The sequence below is a fragment of the Lissotriton vulgaris genome, chromosome 12 (genome assembly GCF_964263255.1).
Source record: "Lissotriton vulgaris chromosome 12, aLisVul1.2, whole genome shotgun sequence".
Lineage (NCBI taxonomy): Eukaryota > Metazoa > Chordata > Amphibia > Caudata > Salamandridae > Lissotriton > Lissotriton vulgaris.
The window spans coordinates 697,960,094-697,980,248 of NC_141700.1; the positions used below are offsets into that span (position 1 = coordinate 697,960,094).

The following is a 20,155-nucleotide window of genomic DNA, read 5'->3' on the forward strand; positions in this document are numbered from 1 at the left end:
CTGCAAGGGTGAAATAAAGAGACAGGAAGTAGAGGAGGAAGGAACGGCCGTAAGACGGAATCAGTAAAGTATGCAACCTTGGCAGACGACCACTCCCGTGCTCGATAGTGCAGTTGCTAAAAAAGGCTGTGTACGCAGCAATTTCTTTTCACAAGTCGCTCGCAAGTGGTTTGAATAGAAGATGCCGCCGCTTATTCTTAAGAGTTGGGCTCCGGGCGCCCTATTTCCTCAGATGTTCTTTTCCCCCTCAAGTTGGGAACCAGGAACTTGGAGGGAGGGTTGAATTACGTGAAAAACAACTGACAGATGACGTTTAAGGACCTGTTGGGAAAGCTTAGCCGTAGACTTGCTTTGCACCATCCGGTTTGCCGCGGGCTGTGGGGAGGGTGGTCAGCTGTGGTGAATTCTCGCTCGCAGGAAGGAGCCGGAGGTTTGTGCTGGGGAGAGAGGGAGGTGGGAGCGTCAGTCCCTGATAAGGTGTCCTGGGAGTGGTTGCCCGTCTCTGGTGGGTGTGTCGCGGATGGGCTGGTCTGCCGCTCTCGCTTCCCCTAAATTCCCTGAGCACTTCTGGTCTTGCTGGCTCGTCTGGTATTTATTCTGCGTCTTGGCTGCTGCCGCTCATCCGTTGTCTAATCGCTGACCCGCTCGATTCTTTTGGTGCTGGCTTTACTTCCTTGTGCTTGTGCTGTTCTGTGCAATTGCTGCTCATTTTGTGTCTGTTGCTCGCAGGCCCGTTCCGAAGTTCGGGTGCTGGTTCTGTAAGAGTGGTGCATGCTCTGAACTCCTAGTGTCGGTTCTGGGCTCCGGCTGTTGTGACTTCACTAACGCTCTTCGCTGGTTCTCATCTCCTGGACCAGGTTCTGCCATCTCTGTTGGCTTCGTATTTGTTTTATTTGATAGCAGCAGTTCCTGAATCGAAGGCGATTGCCTACTGACCGTCCTTGTTGTGGGGTTCTAAAGTCGTTCTAGGCTCACAGTATCTGTTCGAAGCATTGGTTTGTATTCTAGGCGCTTTATTTGGGTTCAGGGCCCCTGCGGTTGGCTCTGGTCTCCTGGTGGCGGTTCTAGACTCCTGGTGTTTTTTCTGACCCCCCCCTTTTCTGGTTCTGGTCTGTCCTTGTTTCCCGGTTCAACTTTTGAACTCTTCGTCCTGCTTACAGGTTCAGGGTTCTTGGCTTTCAGTTCTGAGACTGGACTAAGGTGTCGCTTCTGAGTCGACTCTGTTGATTTCGGGATGTTCTGGTACCGGGTCACAGTCAGCACTGGCACCTCTGAATATTCTGGAACCAATAACTACATCTACCTGGTTCTGATCGGGGAGCACGGCCGCTCGGAGAGGACCCTGCTGGACAGGCCGGGACTCGACTTCTGCCGAGGGGCGGTGAGTACCACATGGGACCAGCAGGACCGAGGTGGGAGTGGGGTGTTGAGATAAGAGGCTCGACTAGGTGCTCAAGGTAGGGAGAGGATGTAGCGTAACGGCCATAGCTACCGTTTTTAGAAATGGGAAACCAGGTTCGAGTCTCGGGTTCGGCTCAGCATCCTGTGATTCTGGGCAAATCTCACTCTGCCTACTAAAAACAAGCATTGGCAAATGCCATAGGTTTCACCTATAGGAGCATTAGTAATTAGGGTTCCTGGTTTTATTTCTGTCTGTATTTATCCATATTTATTTTTGAGCCATTGTATCTGTATTTATCCACATTTATTTTGTGTGTTGTGTATACGTAGTAAACGGTACATTTCCATATGTATTTAACTGATAGACATGCACTCATACTTTGATGTCTGTCGTGATTTCGCCATTTAAGCTGCCAAATAGTATTTAACACTATATCCACTAAATATTAGCATTAGATCACACACGTATGTTGACATATGCCATTATTTAACCCCCTGCGTGCTCATGACGGAACCATTCCATCACGAGCCACGGTGGGGCTGTGCTGGTGACGGAATGGTTATGTCACGGCCCGGCCCCCGCGCCTGCCGTCATGGTCTGCCATGATTGTTGTCACTGATTTCGCGCCTGCGCGGCGCTTTTTATTGAGCGGGCGAGGCCGTGATGGAACCATTCTGTTACAAGCACAGCGCCACCGCGGCTCGTGACGGAGTGGTTCCGTCACGAGCATGGTGGCGCCGCGCAGCCCCCCCCAGCGCCACGGCTGAATTACCGCCGCGGCCTAGTAGTTAAAGATAGTTAATCCCGTTTTTACGTCTCGCCTGAGGCAGCGCATGCGCCGTCTCTTTGAGACATTCAGTAAGTGGATTTTAAAAGTGCCTCCAGAGGCTTTTGCTGGCCTACAGCTTGCGTTCACGAGCTTGTGGACGTGCACAGCTGCCATCTGTGTTTTTACTGCTGTAATCATGCACCTCTGCTTGCACTATCCCATTCCCTTTCTCCCCTTCGTCCTGGTCAGCCTCATTTGTGTCTTTTAGCTGTGAATCATGCTCCTCTTCTCGCACTCCCCCCTCCCTCTTCGTCAGTTTCATTTGTGTCTTCTCGCACTCCCCCCTCCCTCTTCGTCAGTTTCATTTGTGTCTTCTATCACTGTGAATGCTCCTGCTTCCACCAGGCATACACATCAGTCGTCACTGCACGCTTTCACCAGGCACACACACCATCAGTCGTCACTGCACGCTTTCACCAGGCACACACACCATCAGTCGTCACTGCACGCTTCCACCAGACACACACACCACCAGCCGTCAGTGCATGCTTCCACCAGGCACACACACACCACCAGCCGTCAGTGCACGCTTCCACCAGGCACACACACCACCAGCCGTCAGTGCACGCTTCCACCAGGCACACACACCACCAGCCGTCAGTGCACTCTTACACCAGGCATACACACCACCAGCCGTCAGTGCACGCTTTCACCAGGCACAAACACAACCTGCCGCCAGTGCACTCTTCCACCAGGTGAATGCTTCCACCAGGCAAACATACCACCAGCCATCAGTGCACACTTCCACCAGGCACACATACCACCAGCCATCAGTGCACACTTCCACCAGGCACACACACCACCAGCCATCAGTGCACACTTCCACCAGGTGCACGCTTCCACTATGCACACACACCACCAGCCATCAGTGCACAATTCCACCAGGCGCACACGCCACCAGCCATCAGAGTACGCTTCCACCAGGTACACACACTGCCAGCAGTCAGTGCACGCTTCCACCAGGCACACACACCACTAGTCGTTAGTGCATGCTTCCCCAAGGCACACACACCTCCAACCGTCAGTTCACGCTTCCACCAGGCACACACACCACCAGCCATCAGTGCACGTTTCACCAGACACACACACCACCAGCCGACAGTGCACATTTCCACCAGGCACACACACCAGCAGCCGTCAGTGCACACTTCCACCAGGTGCACGCTTCCACTATGCACACACACCACCAGCCATCAGTGCACAATTCCACCAGGCACACACACTGCCAGTTGTCAGTGCACGCTTCCACCAGGCACACACACCGCCAGTTGTCAGTGCACGCTTCCACCAGTCACACCCACCACCAGCTGTCAGTGCACGCATTCACCAGGCACACACACCACCAGCCGTTAGTCCATGCTTCCCCAAGGCACACACACCTCCAGCCGTCAGTTCACGCTTCCACCAGGCACACACACTACCAGCCATCAGTGCACGTTTCACCAGACACACACACCACCATCCGTCAGTGCACGCTTCCACCAGGCACACACACCACCATCCGTCAGTGCACACTTTCACCATGCACACACACTACCAGCTGTCACAGATTACCAGCGGTCGTTGCATGCTTCCACCAGGCACACACCACCAGCCGTCAGTGCACGCTTCCACCAGGCATACACCACCAGCCATCAATGCATGCTTCCACCGGGCACACACACCACTAGCCATCAGTGCACGCTTCCACCGGGCATACACACCACCAGACGTCAGTGCACGCTTCCACTGGAAACATACAACACCAGCTGTCAGTACACGCTTCCACCGGGCACACACACCACCAGCCCTCAGTACACGCTTCCACGGGGCACACACACCACCAGCTATCAGTGCACGATTCCACCAGGCACACTTTCACCAGCCGTCAGTGCACACTTTCACCAGGCACACACACTACCAGCCATCACAGACTACCAGCCATCGTTGCATGCTTCCACCAGGCACACACCACCAGCCGTCGGTGCACACTTTCACCAGGCACACACACCACCAGCTGTCCGTGCACGCTTCCACCAGGCACACACACCACCAGCCATCAGTGCATGCTTCCACCGGGGACACACACCCCCAGCCATCAGTGCACGCTTCCACCGGTGACACACACCCCCAGCCGTCTGTGCACACTTCCACCGGGCACACACACCCCCAGCCGTCAGTGCATGCTTCCACCGGGCACACACCCCCCCCTGCCGTCAGTGCATGCTTTCACCGGGCACACACACCCCTAGCCGTCAGTGCATGCTTCCACTGGGCACACACACCCCCAGCAGTCAGTGCAGTCTTCCACCGAGCACACACACCACCAGCCGCAGTGCACGCTTTCACCAGACACACACACCACCAGCCGTCATTGCACGGTTCCACTAGGCACACACACCACCAACCATCAGTGCACGCTTCCACCAGGCACACAGGTGCAGCACTGAGGATGCGATTGACACAAACATTTTGAAGAAGTTGGCACCTGCTCTGCTGAATCTGTTGTGCGGGGAATGGAAGATTGCCCTTGCTGTTTTCTGCGGGAGAGGGAAGCTTGTTTTTAATACTGCCATGCTGTACCTGTTCTGTGAGGAAGCAAAACATGCACTGCTCCTACCTGGTTTGTAAGTTTTGTGTGATGGGGAAAGCTTGTGCTGCTGCTTTACTCTCCATGCCACTGCAGTTCAGCTAGCCTGGCTGATCAGGGGTGAAACCCCGAAACTGGTCCCAGGATGCTTGTTTCTGGTCTGGGGAGAACCTGGCCTGGCAGTTCGGGCTGGACTATTCCCATGGGGAGCAGGGTCCAGACAGGTTTGCATATGGCTGGGTTTAAACTGGAATGGCATAGGAAGAAAAAAAACGATTGATTTAGGCAGAGATCTCTGTACTGGGGTAAATGTTTGACATTGTTCAATATTCTGTCCAGCAGTTGTTCTTTTTGCTTTTGTCACCCTGAATGGGATGGTTATGCCCAGACTTGAGTCTTGTGCTCTCCATGCCACTGATGTCAATCTAGCCTGGCTGATGAGGGGTGACACCACAAAACTGGTCCCAGGATGCTTGTTTCTGGTCCAGGGATGTCCTGGCCTGGCAGTTGGGGCAGGACTGTTCCCATGGGAAGCAAGGTCAAAACTGATTTGCATATCACTTGGTTTAACCCCTCACATGCTCATGATGAGCTCAGCTCATCATGAGCCACGGTGGCCGTGTGCTCATGATGAGCTGAGCTCGCATAACAGCCGCAACGCTCGCATGCGGGGCTAATTCCCCTGCTGTGCTGAACGTTCTACAGAAACGGGTATAGCCGTAACGAGCTCAGCTCGTCATGAGCACACGGCCACCGTGGCTTATGACGAGCTGAGCTTGTCATGAGCACCGGGGCGCTGTACGTGCTCCCCCGCCACCCAGCACAGCGGGGGAATTAGCCCCGCAGGCAAGGGGTTAAAGTAGAATGGCATGGGGAGCAAAAAATGATAGATTTAGGCCCAGATCTCTGAACTGGGTGAATGTTTGAAATTGATCAATATGCTGCCCATCAATTGTTCTTGCTGCTTTACCTGAGTCCATCCTCCGATAGACTGAAGCATACAGTGTTTCTACCCAAGATGCGCCTCTTCAATGAAGAAGGGCTCTTTCCACAGATGTTGCACAATCAAATGAAAAATGAAATGCTCGATTACATGCACTTGCATAACATGCCCTTTGAATCGGGGACTGTTTCACAACAGTTGATGTGAGATACCCAGACATCGAGTCCTGAAGAAGGCACCTGACCACACACAGGAAATATTTGAGAATCTAACTATGGTGACAGAAAAGAGAAGTAATGTCTGTTGCATAACCCTCCTGTTTTGAATCTTGTAGAAGGGAGACGCCAATAAAAACATTTTTAGCGGACCAAAACACAATTTTAGGTCTGGGTTTAACAAAGGAGAGCATAAATGTTGACTTGAGGGACATCATCCCACCTAAACTAGGGAACCCATAACTTGGAAACACTACAACCAGAGTAGAGTAGAACTCTTTGATCCCCAGGACTACATGTGGAACCCATTGATGAAGCATAACAAATTAAGTGAGGATTAATCTTCCTAAGTGAGTACATGAATTTCATTGATGGTTTGTCGGTTTTATCCATGTACTTCTTGTATGTTCCTGTCTGTTCGTGGAGAGCATATAGCAGTCCTTTAACTCCTCTTACTCCCTCTTTAGTGTGTTATCTATCTGAGTTCTGTATGTGTGAAACGTGTGATGTCCCACCTGTGACACAATTGTTACCTATTCTGTGTTTTCGGGAAGGTTGCCCTGTTACTTCCCATGTTGTACCTTTGCTATGATTTGAAGCTTGTTATAAATCTTTCCACTGCACAAAAGAACAATAGGCTTTGCATTGTCAAGGCTTGTTTTATTGCATGATGTAAATGAAAGAGTGAACCCTCACAAAACATGCGAGCAGAATTTACTTTTCGTTCAATGTGTAAACAAGCAGTATTTTATATAAATTAGTTGACTTTCTAAAAATGTAAAATTCAGCTGGCAAGTACTTAGCTTAATGGCATGCATAACATTTTAGGCAAATTATCGCACAGGAGCCAATAGCACTTTGCTTGCTGGGATTTTGACCTCATAAAACCGCGTTCCAACTAAAACTATATGCCACACAATTCAACATTCTGTTGGATGAAGAGCCAGGAATGGCAGATGGTGTCTGCAGGTCAATGAGAATTTTGCAGAAGCAGAGGGCCAAATAATGCGACACACTTATGCTGCTAGGAAAGGCAAAGTATGCTGCTTATGCAGCACAATCTGTAGCAGTATTATTTCTTTATTTTTCCAAGTGGAAAAAATGGTGTTACCGGGTTTAGTTTCAGGCAGTGGGCGCTGGAAATATTTCTATACATGATGAGCAGTAAGAACAGGGCAGCACTTTTTGTGCCAGGAGTTGCCCTACCAAAAGTGCCTATGCAAGAGTATTTAAATACGGTTTAAACTAATTAGGAACATTTTAAACATTTGCAATATAAAGGACGTATTATAAGGGAGGTTAATACAGCTAATTCGAACCACCATGGATACATGGGTAGGGGGGTGGGGGATTGAGGGGGAAAGGGGGCAGGTGCATTTGACTTTAGGTCCTGATGCTGGCAGATTGCTGCTACCCCCTTATGGTTGCTCCAGAACCTCTGGGGGTGGAACAGTGCTGTACGCTGCATCCTACACACCAAATTTGTTCACCAGGCAACCGCCATCACAGGGTCAGGCGTGCAGCTCTGGTAGCTAGAGTTACTACCCGTTTCTGAGAAAAATGCCGGCTCTTGTTCTTTGTCTGAAGAACAGGGCTGTAGCCACGGAGAGGAGGGTTATAGAGGCCAGCGCTCCCCAAATAAATCTCCCAGCCTGGGTCTAAATAAATAGTCCTCTCTGTTCCTAGTGCCAGCTGTGGGGCACCGCCATCAGTGTGACCGGCTGAGGCCAGACAAGGGCAGCCTGCAGAGATGTTTGTGTGCCCGGAATATTTCAGAGGATTAAAATAACGACAGAGGAACTCCGGTAGTTGATGCACTTACTGGGGAGATCTGTGATTTGTCTAGTCACATTTGTGACTCATCACAAATAAAGTGTAGAAGATTCATGTTCCTGCTGCAAAGCACATTGTGTAACATGCAGATCAGATTTACATTTTCTGCAGATAACTCAGCGGTTTGCTGCTCATGTCACAGAGATCCTATTATTACTTGCAGCTCAAAGCGCCAATGCTTTTGATATAGCACAGTGAGCTATAAACAGTCATCCAAGTGCTGCATGCAAGCTGCAAGCCTCTCATTTCTTCTCCATCAGTGTTTCATGCACACTTGCTCTCCCAGTTAAATACCTCACATAGAAAAGTTTAGGGATCATTATGTGATCTAATTCTGTCCTCAAACAAAACACTTACGTCATCAGAAAGAGAAGGATCGACGTGAATAGATGAAAGATAAATGATGGTTCGAGACTCACGCCATTACTTGTGATTAAACTGTATACAAACTGCTACCTCATGCCAATGTGAACTCGTACACTTATCTCACATCATGAAACCATATAACCTCCTACCTCATATGTATGACGAGAATGACAAATGATATAATTTCATGCTTGATAGTACTTTGTATTGTAAATGACTAGCTTGATTGGAATGTAGTTACATAAGCGCCCCCCTAAAGCCATATATTTATCTACCTCATATCTATGTTGTTTAACGCCTATCATCTTGTTAATCTTTATCGGACTGCTATGTAAAGCGCTCTGATACCCATGGGTCTTGTTCGCGCTATACAAAACTTTTCAATAAATAAATCTGCTGTCAGTTCAAGGTTACCCGGGCTTTTTTCTTAACACTCGGGGCAGACTGATCAAAGTCTCAAAAAATGAGGCAAACCGGCGCAGAGTCTTGATAAACTATTTATTTTCCAGCTGCAACCTTTTTTTGCCCTGGAAAATTTACTAAAAGAAACATAACAGCACTTTGCGCCAAGGGTGCCCTTCCAGTACAAAATCTACTCTAGGCAAAATGTTCTCCCCTTTGTTCAATGGTGCAAAGGCTTGTGTGTGGTGGTAGGGAGCTTAATTGTGTACCGGCGCTTGGAAAAGAGCAGCAGCCCCATATCTTAGTCGATAGGGTGCTGTCCTGCTCTCTCATGTAACGCAGCACTAAGTGGGATAAAAAAAAACGGGGGGTCCCTTAAAGGGGCGTGGACAATGTAAATAAGGGCGTGGCTGGAAAGACACATAAGCCAAAAATCTATGATTAGCATAGTGTGCCGCCCGACTTGTATCTTGCTTTTTCTGTCATTGCATCCAGATATATGATAGAAGTAACATCATACGTACAACAAGTTAGGACTATAGGCTTAGTCAGTTGCATAAGATAAATAAGCAGCAACTACGGCTTGTGTATGATATTGAAAAAGCTTCAACTGAAAGCCCTGGTGACACCACGACAATGTCGCTGCTCCTGAGTTTCAAAAAGAGAAGGAAAATCCAGAGAGAAAATGACTCTTGAAAGGATTTCCCTTCCCCTACAATGCTCACCTGGCATGATGTCATGCCGTAACTTCTCCACTAGTGAGAAGTGAGCAGGGTGAGCACGCGCACATCGATGTGCCTGCTGTCACTGAAGTCCGTATAAAAACAGACCGCCTGTGCCAGGGCACAAAACAGAGCCCGATAGAGACCCGTTTCAAGCCCCCCTTTAAAAAACTGCCGGTGCTCAGACCCCGTGAGACCCGGCCCACTTATAGCTGTAATGCAAGAAACCGGTCCTAGGAAGCTTGAATCCAGTCCAGGGAAGGCATGGCTTGGCAGTTCGGGCTGGACTGTTCCCATGAGGCACAGGGTCAGACTGATTTGCATATGGCAATGCTTGAACTGGGGTGGCAGAGTGGGCTAAAGAACGGTGATGGATTAAACCCAGATTTGTTGACTGGGTGTGAGTGTTTGATGGGTTCAGATGCTCCGTCCATCACCACCCCCTTTTGTACCATCTTGATATATCAGCAGGTGGAAGGCTTGCTGCTGATAGCTTGTGTGATGTGCAAGGCACAAGTTATAATCATGAGGTCACCCCAGCCTTCCATCCTTCCAATGTCATGTACTGCATACAGATGCACTTCTGCATCTGTAGAAAATGTGTTGCCATTTTGGACACAGTATAATGCTGCACATGTGGTGGTGCATCATTTGACTGTAGCGTAATATGAGTGATTAAAGAGATGGTATTTCTCTAAATGTAATTAAAATGGAGTGGTCATTGATAACTGTCCAACATTGTTTTCTAAATACAATTAAAACTGATTACACTTAGAAATGCATAAAGTGTCTGGAACCAAAACTGAAAAAAGGCAAACCTATAATAGACCCTGTTTTAGGACACAGGGAAATGTCTCTGTGTTCAAGCACAGGGGGAAATGACGTTTTAGAAAAATGTAAATCTCCCTACAGTGCCAAGCAGAAAAAAGCAAGAGAAATCATGGTTTGAATGATGGTGGGTTGAGTCAGACTTGCCAGGATTGGTGTTCTCCAGATACCACCATGTTGCAGCTACATCTTTAAGCAGAACGCTTCCAACTCCCTGAGCTGTCCTGTTGACTTAGCTGCCAAGGTTTGAGATTTCCAAGTGTGACATTTTCATAATTTCAGTGTATCATAAGTGACATTCCAAAGACTACGAGTGACACTTGTTCGCAAGCAAAATCAAGCAATGAAGACTAGGAAAACATATGAATACCAGCAATTACACCCATTTGAGCAACAAGACACTCTTGGGAGATGTTAAAACTGCTGGAAAGAACCAGAAACTGAAGCATCTAGTGCCCTTCTAAGCTGATCGTACTATTAACCAAAACAGAGACTTAGATCTGCACCACTCTCATTGAAAGTGAGCGCCGTGCCACTACAAACAAAAGGATGTTTCTGTAAATTTCAACAGTCAGTTATTGTAGTAGGGTCAGATTATCTGTTGTGAAAACCGGCCCAGTGTGCCTGCCACTTGATCACCTGGAGTACAGAGAATAACATGACTGCCGTGGGGGTGCGGGCAGGGCTAGACTGGCCGTAGCAGGCACCAGGCATTTCCCCAATGGGCCGCTAGGGTGGAGGCTGGTTTTGAGCCCCTTGGGGCTGTTTTTGTTACTACAGGGGGTCGGCAATATCGGCCCCCTGTAACAAAATCGGCCGATACCAGCACTCGCAAATTGCTCACCTGCACTCCCCCCTCACCCCGGGGGGGGGCGGCTGAACAGTTTGCCAGGGCCGGTTTCTGTTCTCAGTCGGGCGGGGGGAGATAAGGAGGCGGATGAGGACTGTTTTCGAGATTGGATGCCTCGCTTGAATACAGACATCATCGTTCGTTGGGGTACTGAATCTATCCGAGGTGCAGACTCTCCACTTCCAAAAATTTGAGCAGGAGTTCTGCTTCAATTTCTTCTGCTCTGATGAAACTAAAATAAAAAGCTTTACCTAATCACTTTCCTGGCTGCTCGGCCGCTATAAATCTGGCTAAACAAATGAGCACAGGGTCATCCGTTGTATTAAAAGCACCAATAGTTCCTTGTTCAGAGGGTATAAGTGATCATTCATCTTGCACTTACTCTGGGCAGGCGACAAGCAGAGATGGCGCCGAGGCGGCAGGCACCTTTCCCCTAGGCTGGTACGCACTCTCACAGCTGCAGGCAGCAGTCCGGCCGGGGCCCGGCGGTGGCGGTAATGACTCTTAGTCGCGGGATCATGGTTATACCACTTAGCACACAGACACTGCGCAGAGTACTTAGCGAGCCGAAATTGGCGAGCAGCTATCTCTGCTACATGGCGGCAGCAGGCTCATAACAGCGCGTCAGCAGCCGCCAATGCTTGTGTGGCCGGGTGACCCTCAGAGAGACCGAGGCAAGCCTGCGGTGGTGCGAGCGGCTGTGGCATACTCATTGCCTCGGCTACCCCAGACCTTTTTAATTATCTGAAATCCTGACTCTGCCATGACTGTGCCGGTCCAGTGAAAGTGAGTGTCAGTTTGCGCGAGGAGGAAAACTAAACAAGCGTTGGCATAGCCAATAAGTCTCGCCTTTGGGACCTTATAAGTGTTTAGCCATGCAACAGTTGATGTTGTTGCACCAAGGATATTGTGCTGCATAACTAAATAGCGAGACCTATTGGCTATGCCAATGCTTGTCTGAATGTGACAATCGAGGAGTTCGTTCGGATTTCAGAAGGAAGAGAGTTCAATATTCTTGAGATCATCAGTGACCATGCTTGATTGACATTATTCACCATAGGTGGCACTCTTTCAAACCAGTGAAAACACACCTAACCTTACTGTGCACTAAGAAGACAAACCACTATAAAGAAATCTTGAGACTTGAGGATTTTAATAAGCGCCAGATCAGATCTTGAGCCGTCTGCGGGTCTGCTCCTCCTGAGGTAGTAATAGATGGGCGCGCCCCGGTGTAAGGCAGATGGATGAGTGTGTATTAATGCAATGTTAAACCATTACTCTGTTCTCAGGGCACATGGGAAGAGGAGGGGCTAAGAGGGGAGAGCAGGAAGATTTATCGGCATCAGCCTGGCATGCGCAAGGATCATTTCATAACAGGCCAGTGCTCCATCTATAGATAGGTCACTTAGTTAACGCAGTTTTTCGCACGCGCTCCTCGTTTAACCTCTGCATGTCATGGGTTCAGTAATTCTCAGTACCTGACTTTCGATCTTTTTGCAAGGTCAACATACTCCCTCTACATGAACTGAAAAGCTACCTTTTTAGAGGCCTAGATACCAACTCTCTATGGGCTGAGTCACTCTAGAGGAGCATGTCAAGGCTCTAGCCTTGCAGAGTATGAGATGTTACTACACTTCAGAAAAAGCTCCCACCTCTACAAAGTCTTAGGTGTCCTCTCAGTACAGTCCCACGGCCAGAGGCTGTGATGTCACTGCTGTACAGCCAAAAGTCTCACCTCCGCAGATACTGCGGTGCTACCCCTGTACAGCCCTAATTCCCACCTACATAGAGGCCTGATACTCCGCTGTAAAGGTGGCAGCTTCACTGCTGATGTTGAGGTGCTGCTTCTGTACAAGGGCAAGGAAATGCTATCGGGGGCGGAGAAATATATCCATTTTGTGTGCAACCCCAAAAAACAGGACATCAGGCCTTCAATGGAAATCGTGAGCAGCAGAGATGTCATGATTATAATCACAAGGGACATGAACTGGGATAATACAAATGTGGGTGCATGCAAAGCAGTTCCAACAGACCCCAGAAGAGTACTTATGTTTACCAATGCAGTCCCCCTGGAACACTTTCAGCCTCCATGAGGGTGTCAGTGACCTTAGCTATTGAAGTGCACCCCCTAGTCTGGAGCTTTGAGGTCAAAGGAGCTTCACTGGAGAACTGTTTAGTTGGCACCACTTCTGTGAAAGAAGATGTGTGAGCCTGGTACCTTCAACAGCATCTGACTGCACATCTCTGACCAGCAACAGCAGAGTACCACCACATTAAGCAGAGTGTGCACAACATAGCTTCAATAGGCCCTGTGAGGCAAGCTCCAACTGGACTGTACCACTGCACTGTGACCTACTGGATGGGGAACATAGCTTTAACAACCCCTGCGGAGAAGACCCTACAAAATACCACCACACCGCAATATCCTGTGATAGTGTGGGGGTGCAGCAGCTTCAGCAGAGCCAGGGAGGGTGGCCTGAGTCTTTCACTGTGATCCAGCCTACAGCAAGGCGATCATAGGAGTGTGCAAGGGATCAAGGCAAAAGGTCTGTACCACTATAGCATCACCCTCTTGTAGATCAAGGAAACAAAAAAAAGTAATAGGCTTAAGCTCAAATGAATCTCAGCCACTGGTAATTAACATACTAGACCCCATTCTAACCTTGTTTGATCACCATGCCACCTCGCATCAGACCGGAACCAACCATATGCAAATTAGCATTCATCCTGCGTCAACAGGAGCAATCCAAGCCAAACTACTGAGCATGCCCCTAAAGCACACTAGCATCTCAGTTTAAACCACCTCTCTATTAGGCTCTAGCTAGGAGCACTGCAGATCCACCTCTGTGCCAAAGTGTGAGAACGCACTGTACACAAGAAGATGGATGCTGGGATATGCATTATGCAGACAAAGTCCATGGGTGGAACGCCAAGTAAAGAGGAACAAAAGATTGGGTGAAGTATACCGACGGCATTCAGAGAACAGGGATATTAACCGCCACTTTCAAAGCCCAAAATCTAAAATTATAAATCCACGGTATGACTTTCTAAACGTTTCGATAAAAAAGGTACCATCGAAAACGACTAAGATGTGAAAGGAGGGGGAGGAGGCTTCAGACATGTTATAGTTGGGAATTAGCATTTAAAAAACCTTAGAAATTCACTGAAAGAAACCATAGGTTTTAGGGGTGTTATAGTTAGCTGGACATTTCACTCGTACAAAACCATTGAAATTCCTCCGTTACAGTTAGTTGTACTAACTATAACTCGCACGCCCGCAATTCACTGCTGATGTCCCATATTACATCATTCATGACATGGTCAGTGACATCACTGATTACATCATCCAGTGAATGTTGTTTGGTTCGATATTTAAATAAGTATTATATATATGTAGCAATATGCATTAAAGACTGAGTGTATGTATAAGTGTCTGGGTGGAGGATTTAGTAGCACTGTGATTGACTGTCTAAGTGACTAATGTAAAGTGTCTCACTAAATATATGGGATAGTGATTTAAACTGTGTGAATATCTGTATCACTTTATCTCTTGGTGTGTAAACTACTACCTAAGTTGGTTACTAGCTATGTGAAAGTCTATATTCGTTATGTGAGAATTTGTATGGGATAGTGAATGTGTGTGTGGTTGGGTGGGAGGTGTGTGCCTGTCCAAAGATGTGTAAATAGTTGATTTAGTAGGTATATGAGGGGAAGACTGTATGTGGAAACAGATGTTTGAGTGAGTGAATCTCTCTATGGGTGTGGTGATGAGTAAATATATTTCTCAATGATACATGTCCAACAAAGTAGAAATAGAAAAGACAGTGTATGTGACAGTTGTATATAAAGAAGTATACACAAAACTCAGTGATTGTATGAGTGACTGTATCGAAAACTGTATTGTAAGTCATTTTATAACACACTAAAGTATGAGCTACTATCTATATGAAAAAATAAAGTGGGGTTTGTATAAGTGTGTAGCTTAGTAAATGTAAGTATGATTAATTGTTTGCATAAGTGAGTAGGATGCCTGCATAAGTGAATAGGATGTGTGCTGGTGTGTAATGTTGATGGAGGTGTATAAGTATATTTAATAGTATTCTATTGATCTTTGTTAGCATGTATGAGTGAATCTATAGGTAAGTGTTTAGATGTGTGTGTGTGTAGATGTAGGAATCACTGAGTGGGTTTTTAGAAACTTGTATTGGTGTGTTAATGGTTTCAAACATGATACTCCATATTTTATGAGTGTTGAAAGGTTATGCTACTGTATGAGGAGGTGTATCAGATTGTCACGTGGATAATGTCATCAGTGATGTCATTTGAGATGTCATCAGTGATGTCACTGACCGTGTCATGAATGATGTAATATGTGACCTCATCAGCAGTGGATTGCGGGTGCGCGTGTTATAGTTGGTACAGAGGAATTCCAATGGTTTTGTACGAGTGAAATGCCCAGATAACTAGAACACCCCTATAACCTATGGTTTTTTCAGTGCATTTCAAAGGTTTTTTAAATGCTAATTCCTAACTATAACCAATCTGAAACCTATGTTTTTTCAGTGAATTACAAAGGTTTTGTAAATGTCAATTTTTAAAAGTATTACTTGTTATATTTATTTTCTTGATACTGATTTACTAAATTTTTTTTAACTATTTATTTTTAGATTTTTTAATTGCATTATAATTACACTATACATTACAAAATATACTTTCTCAGAATGAATTACTTTAGTTTAAATACTTTGCAAATAGGCAATAGACTTTTAAGTACAGTAGTTACAGTTGTTGCAATGGGCAACTCAATTTCAATCAAAATGCAATATTGACCTCAAAGTGAATTTCTAGTTAAATGCAATTAGTTACTTTATGGATTACTTTTCTAACCACAGGGCTGGATCCTAGATTCAGTCCTTGGACATCTCCTGTAAACAGTTGAGTAAAAGCGTTGTGGTTACAGGAGGGATTTTTAAGGAATATTATTGTATTTTAAAAGTTGACACTTAGAAATGTTTTCACATAGAATCACCAATGTTATCCTATGGGAGGAAATTCACTTAGCAGGTAAGTAGAGTTATCGTTACTTTTTCTTACTCGGTGGTGGATCCTGGATCCAGCACTGGTGCTTCTACTGTAAACAGTTGAAAGAATGTGTTTAAGTCATACAGGCGATTTGTAAGGAATATTTTTAGTTTGTGAAAATAGACACTTAGAAACTTTTTTTTTTTTTTTTTTAATTTTTGAAAACCTTTATTGTGCATCAAGTAAAAAACAAATACGGGCCTACAACCATCCGGCCGGCCACAAATACTCATGAAGCACCAGTGCATGCAATACGGCGACACAGTAATACGTCATATCATCGGCAAATATTTAGAAATCAAACTGGAGAGCGCCGCAATACCGTGTCACAGGAGCAATGAAGGTTAATTTTAAATTTTCTGTGCAGCTATTGAATTCAAATCGTATTGTTTCTCAATCATGAAAAATAATAAAATAGAAGAGCAAGGACCATGCAGGTGGGACTTGACATTAGCTACAGTTTTCCACTCGATCCAACACCCCAACAGTCAAGTCCCCACCAGGCAGGATGGCAGCTAGATAATCACGCTACAGGGTATCAGTCCCAACATCCCATCTTTATATCCGCCGCCACCCATCCCCAGTATGCCTAAACACGGGCCAAGATGAAAAAGGAAAAACATAAAAGAAGAGCAAAAAATAGGCACCATAGAAACTAAAACAGAAACTGAAATTTAACCCCCCACCCTACACACATGCAGAGGCTATGGCCTACCCCCCCCCCCAGCAGAGTGTCTGTCGCCCCATAAACCCGAAATATAGCAAGAGAAGAGAAGGAAGAGAACAGAAAGAAGAAAGAAAAAGAAAAAGAAGAAATATAAACCAGTGATATAGGGAGCAAGAAAAGAAATTCTATCCTATAACTCCCACTAAAGAAGAGGCCGGGAGGAGGGCCAGGTACACGTATGCTCGGACACCGCCGGTCCAATAATCATTCCCCACCCCAATATCAGCAACAAATAGATTCGGCAAAAGTTTGACAATTAGGGAGAGTCAATTCAAAATATGCTAATGAAACAGACCAAAATCGGGTCCCTCACAGTCTCCACCCGCCAGCGTATCGATTTATCAAAGGAATCGCCTAGCCCTGGCCCGATCTGGGACTTATCCTCTCACCCACCCTCCTTGATAGTTCAGCGCAGTCCAAGAGAACGAGAGAAAATGGCCGCCTTGAGGAGGGGGGGAGGTGCGTAATCACAGAAGGAGCGTCGCCTGTTCTCAAAAAGCGTGTCTCTCTCGGTCAAAAACCCTTCCGATTCTTCCAAGCGACAAAAGTTACACAACAGGGAGAGCAAAGTCCCCAAGGAGGGAGCAGATGAGGGGGCGAGAGGACAGGCTTCTAGTGTCCAAAGCAGCGGAGATGTTGAACGAGGCAGATAGTCAGTCACAGGACAAAGGGGAGACAATGTTGCAGCAACAGACCTGGTGGGTGGCAGCGAGTCGCTACAAGTAGCAGCAGTAGCTACATTAACCTCGGCAATAGCATTCGGAGGCGGCGGTTTGCTGGTAGACTGTAGCAAATGCAAATCCAAACACTGTTGGGGACGGATCCCCTGCTCCCGACACAGAGCCTGGGCATGTGCGTCAATTTTCTCACCCAATATGTAGTAGTTACGCATCATTTCCGATCGTAGTTCCCCCAGGATCGTTAACACGTCCTTGTAAGTCCATTCAGGCTGCGGGTCCCTTAGCTCTGCATCCCCGGAGGATGAATGAGATCCGGCCCCCTGCACGAAAATGAGCTCGCAGTCCCATGGTGAGGGCGTGCAGCCTTCCCCACATAGCAAAATAGCAGGCATCGCCATCTTGCCCTCGATCCACTGGAAGGCTGGGGGGGAAGGGGGTCGCAGGGCACGACCGATCAACAATTGTCCTCCCCGGATTGTACAGTGTCACCCCCGGTCTGCGGTGTAGGCAGGGAACCGCTGCAGTTCGGTCAAGCAGGCAGAGTAAAGGGGGGGCTCACCGACGTCGGGCAGAGCAACATTGGGAGCCAAACAACATCATGGCGGCTCCGGACAAAGGAACCGTAAACAATGAACGTCTCCCGCTTGTCCTCGCGCTGCACAGTGAATACGCGGTAATTCCTTGGCGGCAGGCGTCGGTCGGTCGGTATCCCGGTGTAGACAGCACTTCCCAGTGTTCACCTCCTCAGTAGGCGGATCGGCCGCCTCGGAGCCCGCGAGGTCCGGCAAGGCGCTGTGTTGTGAGCGGGGTTCCGGGCTGAGGGGCGATCCGTCCGATATCTTCCGTCGCCGGGCGGGTGGAGAGCTCAGAGAAACGCTGTCAGAGCCAGCTCCGCGTCCCGCACATTTCGGTCCAGGAAACTTCAGGATGGCAAACAGGATTTCGGTGCGGGACTCAAGGGCCGGCGGTGCCGAGAGGCTACACGTCCGCTCAGGTCGCCATCTTGGCTCCTCCCCCACTTAGAAACTTTTCAGGTGAAAACCAGACAATGGATTCCTACGGAAGGAAATACAAGTTACTGATAAGTACGGTTAGAATTACTTTTCAGGGTCAGTGCTGGGCTAAAAGATGTAGCACTGGGTTATCTCCTGATAACAGGTGAGTAAATCTGAATTCGTTGTTCGGATGATTTTAGGTGAATATTTTAGTTCCAAAACTCCACACTTAGAAGAATTTACAAGTGAAACCAGTCAATGTTAGGCTATGGAAGGAAATTTAAATTACTGGTAAGTATGGTTAGAATTACTTTTTAGGATCAGTACTGGGCTCAAAGATGCAGCACTGAGGCCTCTCCTGATAACAGGTGAGTAAATCGGAATTCGTAGTACATCCAGTAAGCGCCACAGAGCTGCGTAGCAGAGAGATGTAAAAAGGGGCACAGCCTGCACCATCTCTCAGCAAACCAGTGCAGTGGCTCTTCATGGAAGCACCTGGCGGGCTACTTGGCCCACCTGCTCTTAGGTTTGAAGTGGAATTTTTTTTCCCCAACTTCAAACGCTCCACAGGGCGTGTTTGCACACATCACGTCAGGCCCCGTCCCCTCCCTTCACCACTGTGTAAATGCGCCTTGTCACCGTTATAAGTTGAGAGATTAAGTCCCCTTCAATCCTAAGGGTCCCTAGGGTCAAACTAGCCCACTAGGTACCTCCAGTAAGCGCCACAGAGCTGCTTTGCAGAGAGGTGTAAAAAGCGGCATGGCCTCTGAACACCTGTCTGCAACGCGGCTCCCTGGCGCATACTGGAGATACCTGTTGGGCTATTTGGCCCTCAGGTACCCTCTGTATTGAAAGAGAATTAATTCCACAACCTAAAACGCGCCACGGGGCACCTTTGCACAGTGGTGAAAGAAGGGGGCATGGCCTGAGGTGATATGTCTGCAAACACGCCCTGTGGCACGTTTTAAGTTAGAGAATTAATTCCTCCTCAATCCTGTGGGTCTCTGGGGGCCAACTAGCCCCCCGGGTACCTCCAGGAGGCTGCGTTGCAGAGAGGTGATCAGAGGCCACACCCCTTTTTACAACACTCTACAACGCAGCTCCGTGGCGCTTACTGGAGTTACCTGGTGAGATAGTTGGCCCCCAGAGACCCTCAGTATTAACAAGGAATTAATTTCCCAACTTAAACCAGGCCACAGGGCGTGTTTGCACACATTTGAACTCAGGCCCCGCCCCCTCCCTTCACCACTGTGCAAACGCGTCTGTGGCGCGTTTTAAGTTGGGGGATTAACTCTGCTTGAATACTGAAGGTCCCTGGGGTGCAACTAGCCCACCAGCTACCTCCAGTAAGCGCCACAGAGCTGCGTTGGAGAGGTGTTAAAAGGGGCATGGCCTCAGAACACCTCTCTGCAACGCAGCTCCCTGGCACATACTGGAGGTACCTTGTGGGTTAGTTGGCCCCCAGGGACCCCAAGTATTCAAGGGGAATTTGTTTCCCCTCTGCAAACGCGCCAGGGGGCGTGTTTGCAGAGTGGTGCGATGAGGGGCAGTGGCCCCCGTCCGCGATCCCGTTTTAATACATTTTTTTTAAGAAGGGGGGCGGTGTAGTCCCCCTTCTTTTTCTAATTTTTTGGACTTGGGGAACCCATCCCCCAGGGCCTGCCCCCATTTTTTTTTTAAATAATAAAAACATTGGGAAGGGGGCCGCGTGG

General features: G+C 47.9%; 1 protein-coding gene across 3 annotated transcripts in view; it reads left to right on the top strand.

The window, feature by feature from the left end:
- Positions 1–412: 412 nt before the first annotated feature.
- The window catches only part of ALOX12 (arachidonate 12-lipoxygenase, 12S type), a 158,788-nt gene continuing 139,045 nt past the window's right edge, over positions 413–20,155 (top strand). Inside the window, exons 1-2 of one of the 3 annotated variants that reach the window (XM_086945910.1) lie at positions 413–430; positions 1,161–1,381. In XM_086945910.1, coding sequence (XP_086802036.1) covers positions 1,235–1,381 — 147 coding nt within the window. In that variant the 5' untranslated portion in view covers positions 413–430; positions 1,161–1,234. Of the gene's footprint in view, positions 431–515; positions 996–1,160; positions 1,382–20,155 lie in introns of those variants that run through there. The other 2 variants (XM_086945908.1, XM_086945909.1) reach the window with 2 other exon arrangements.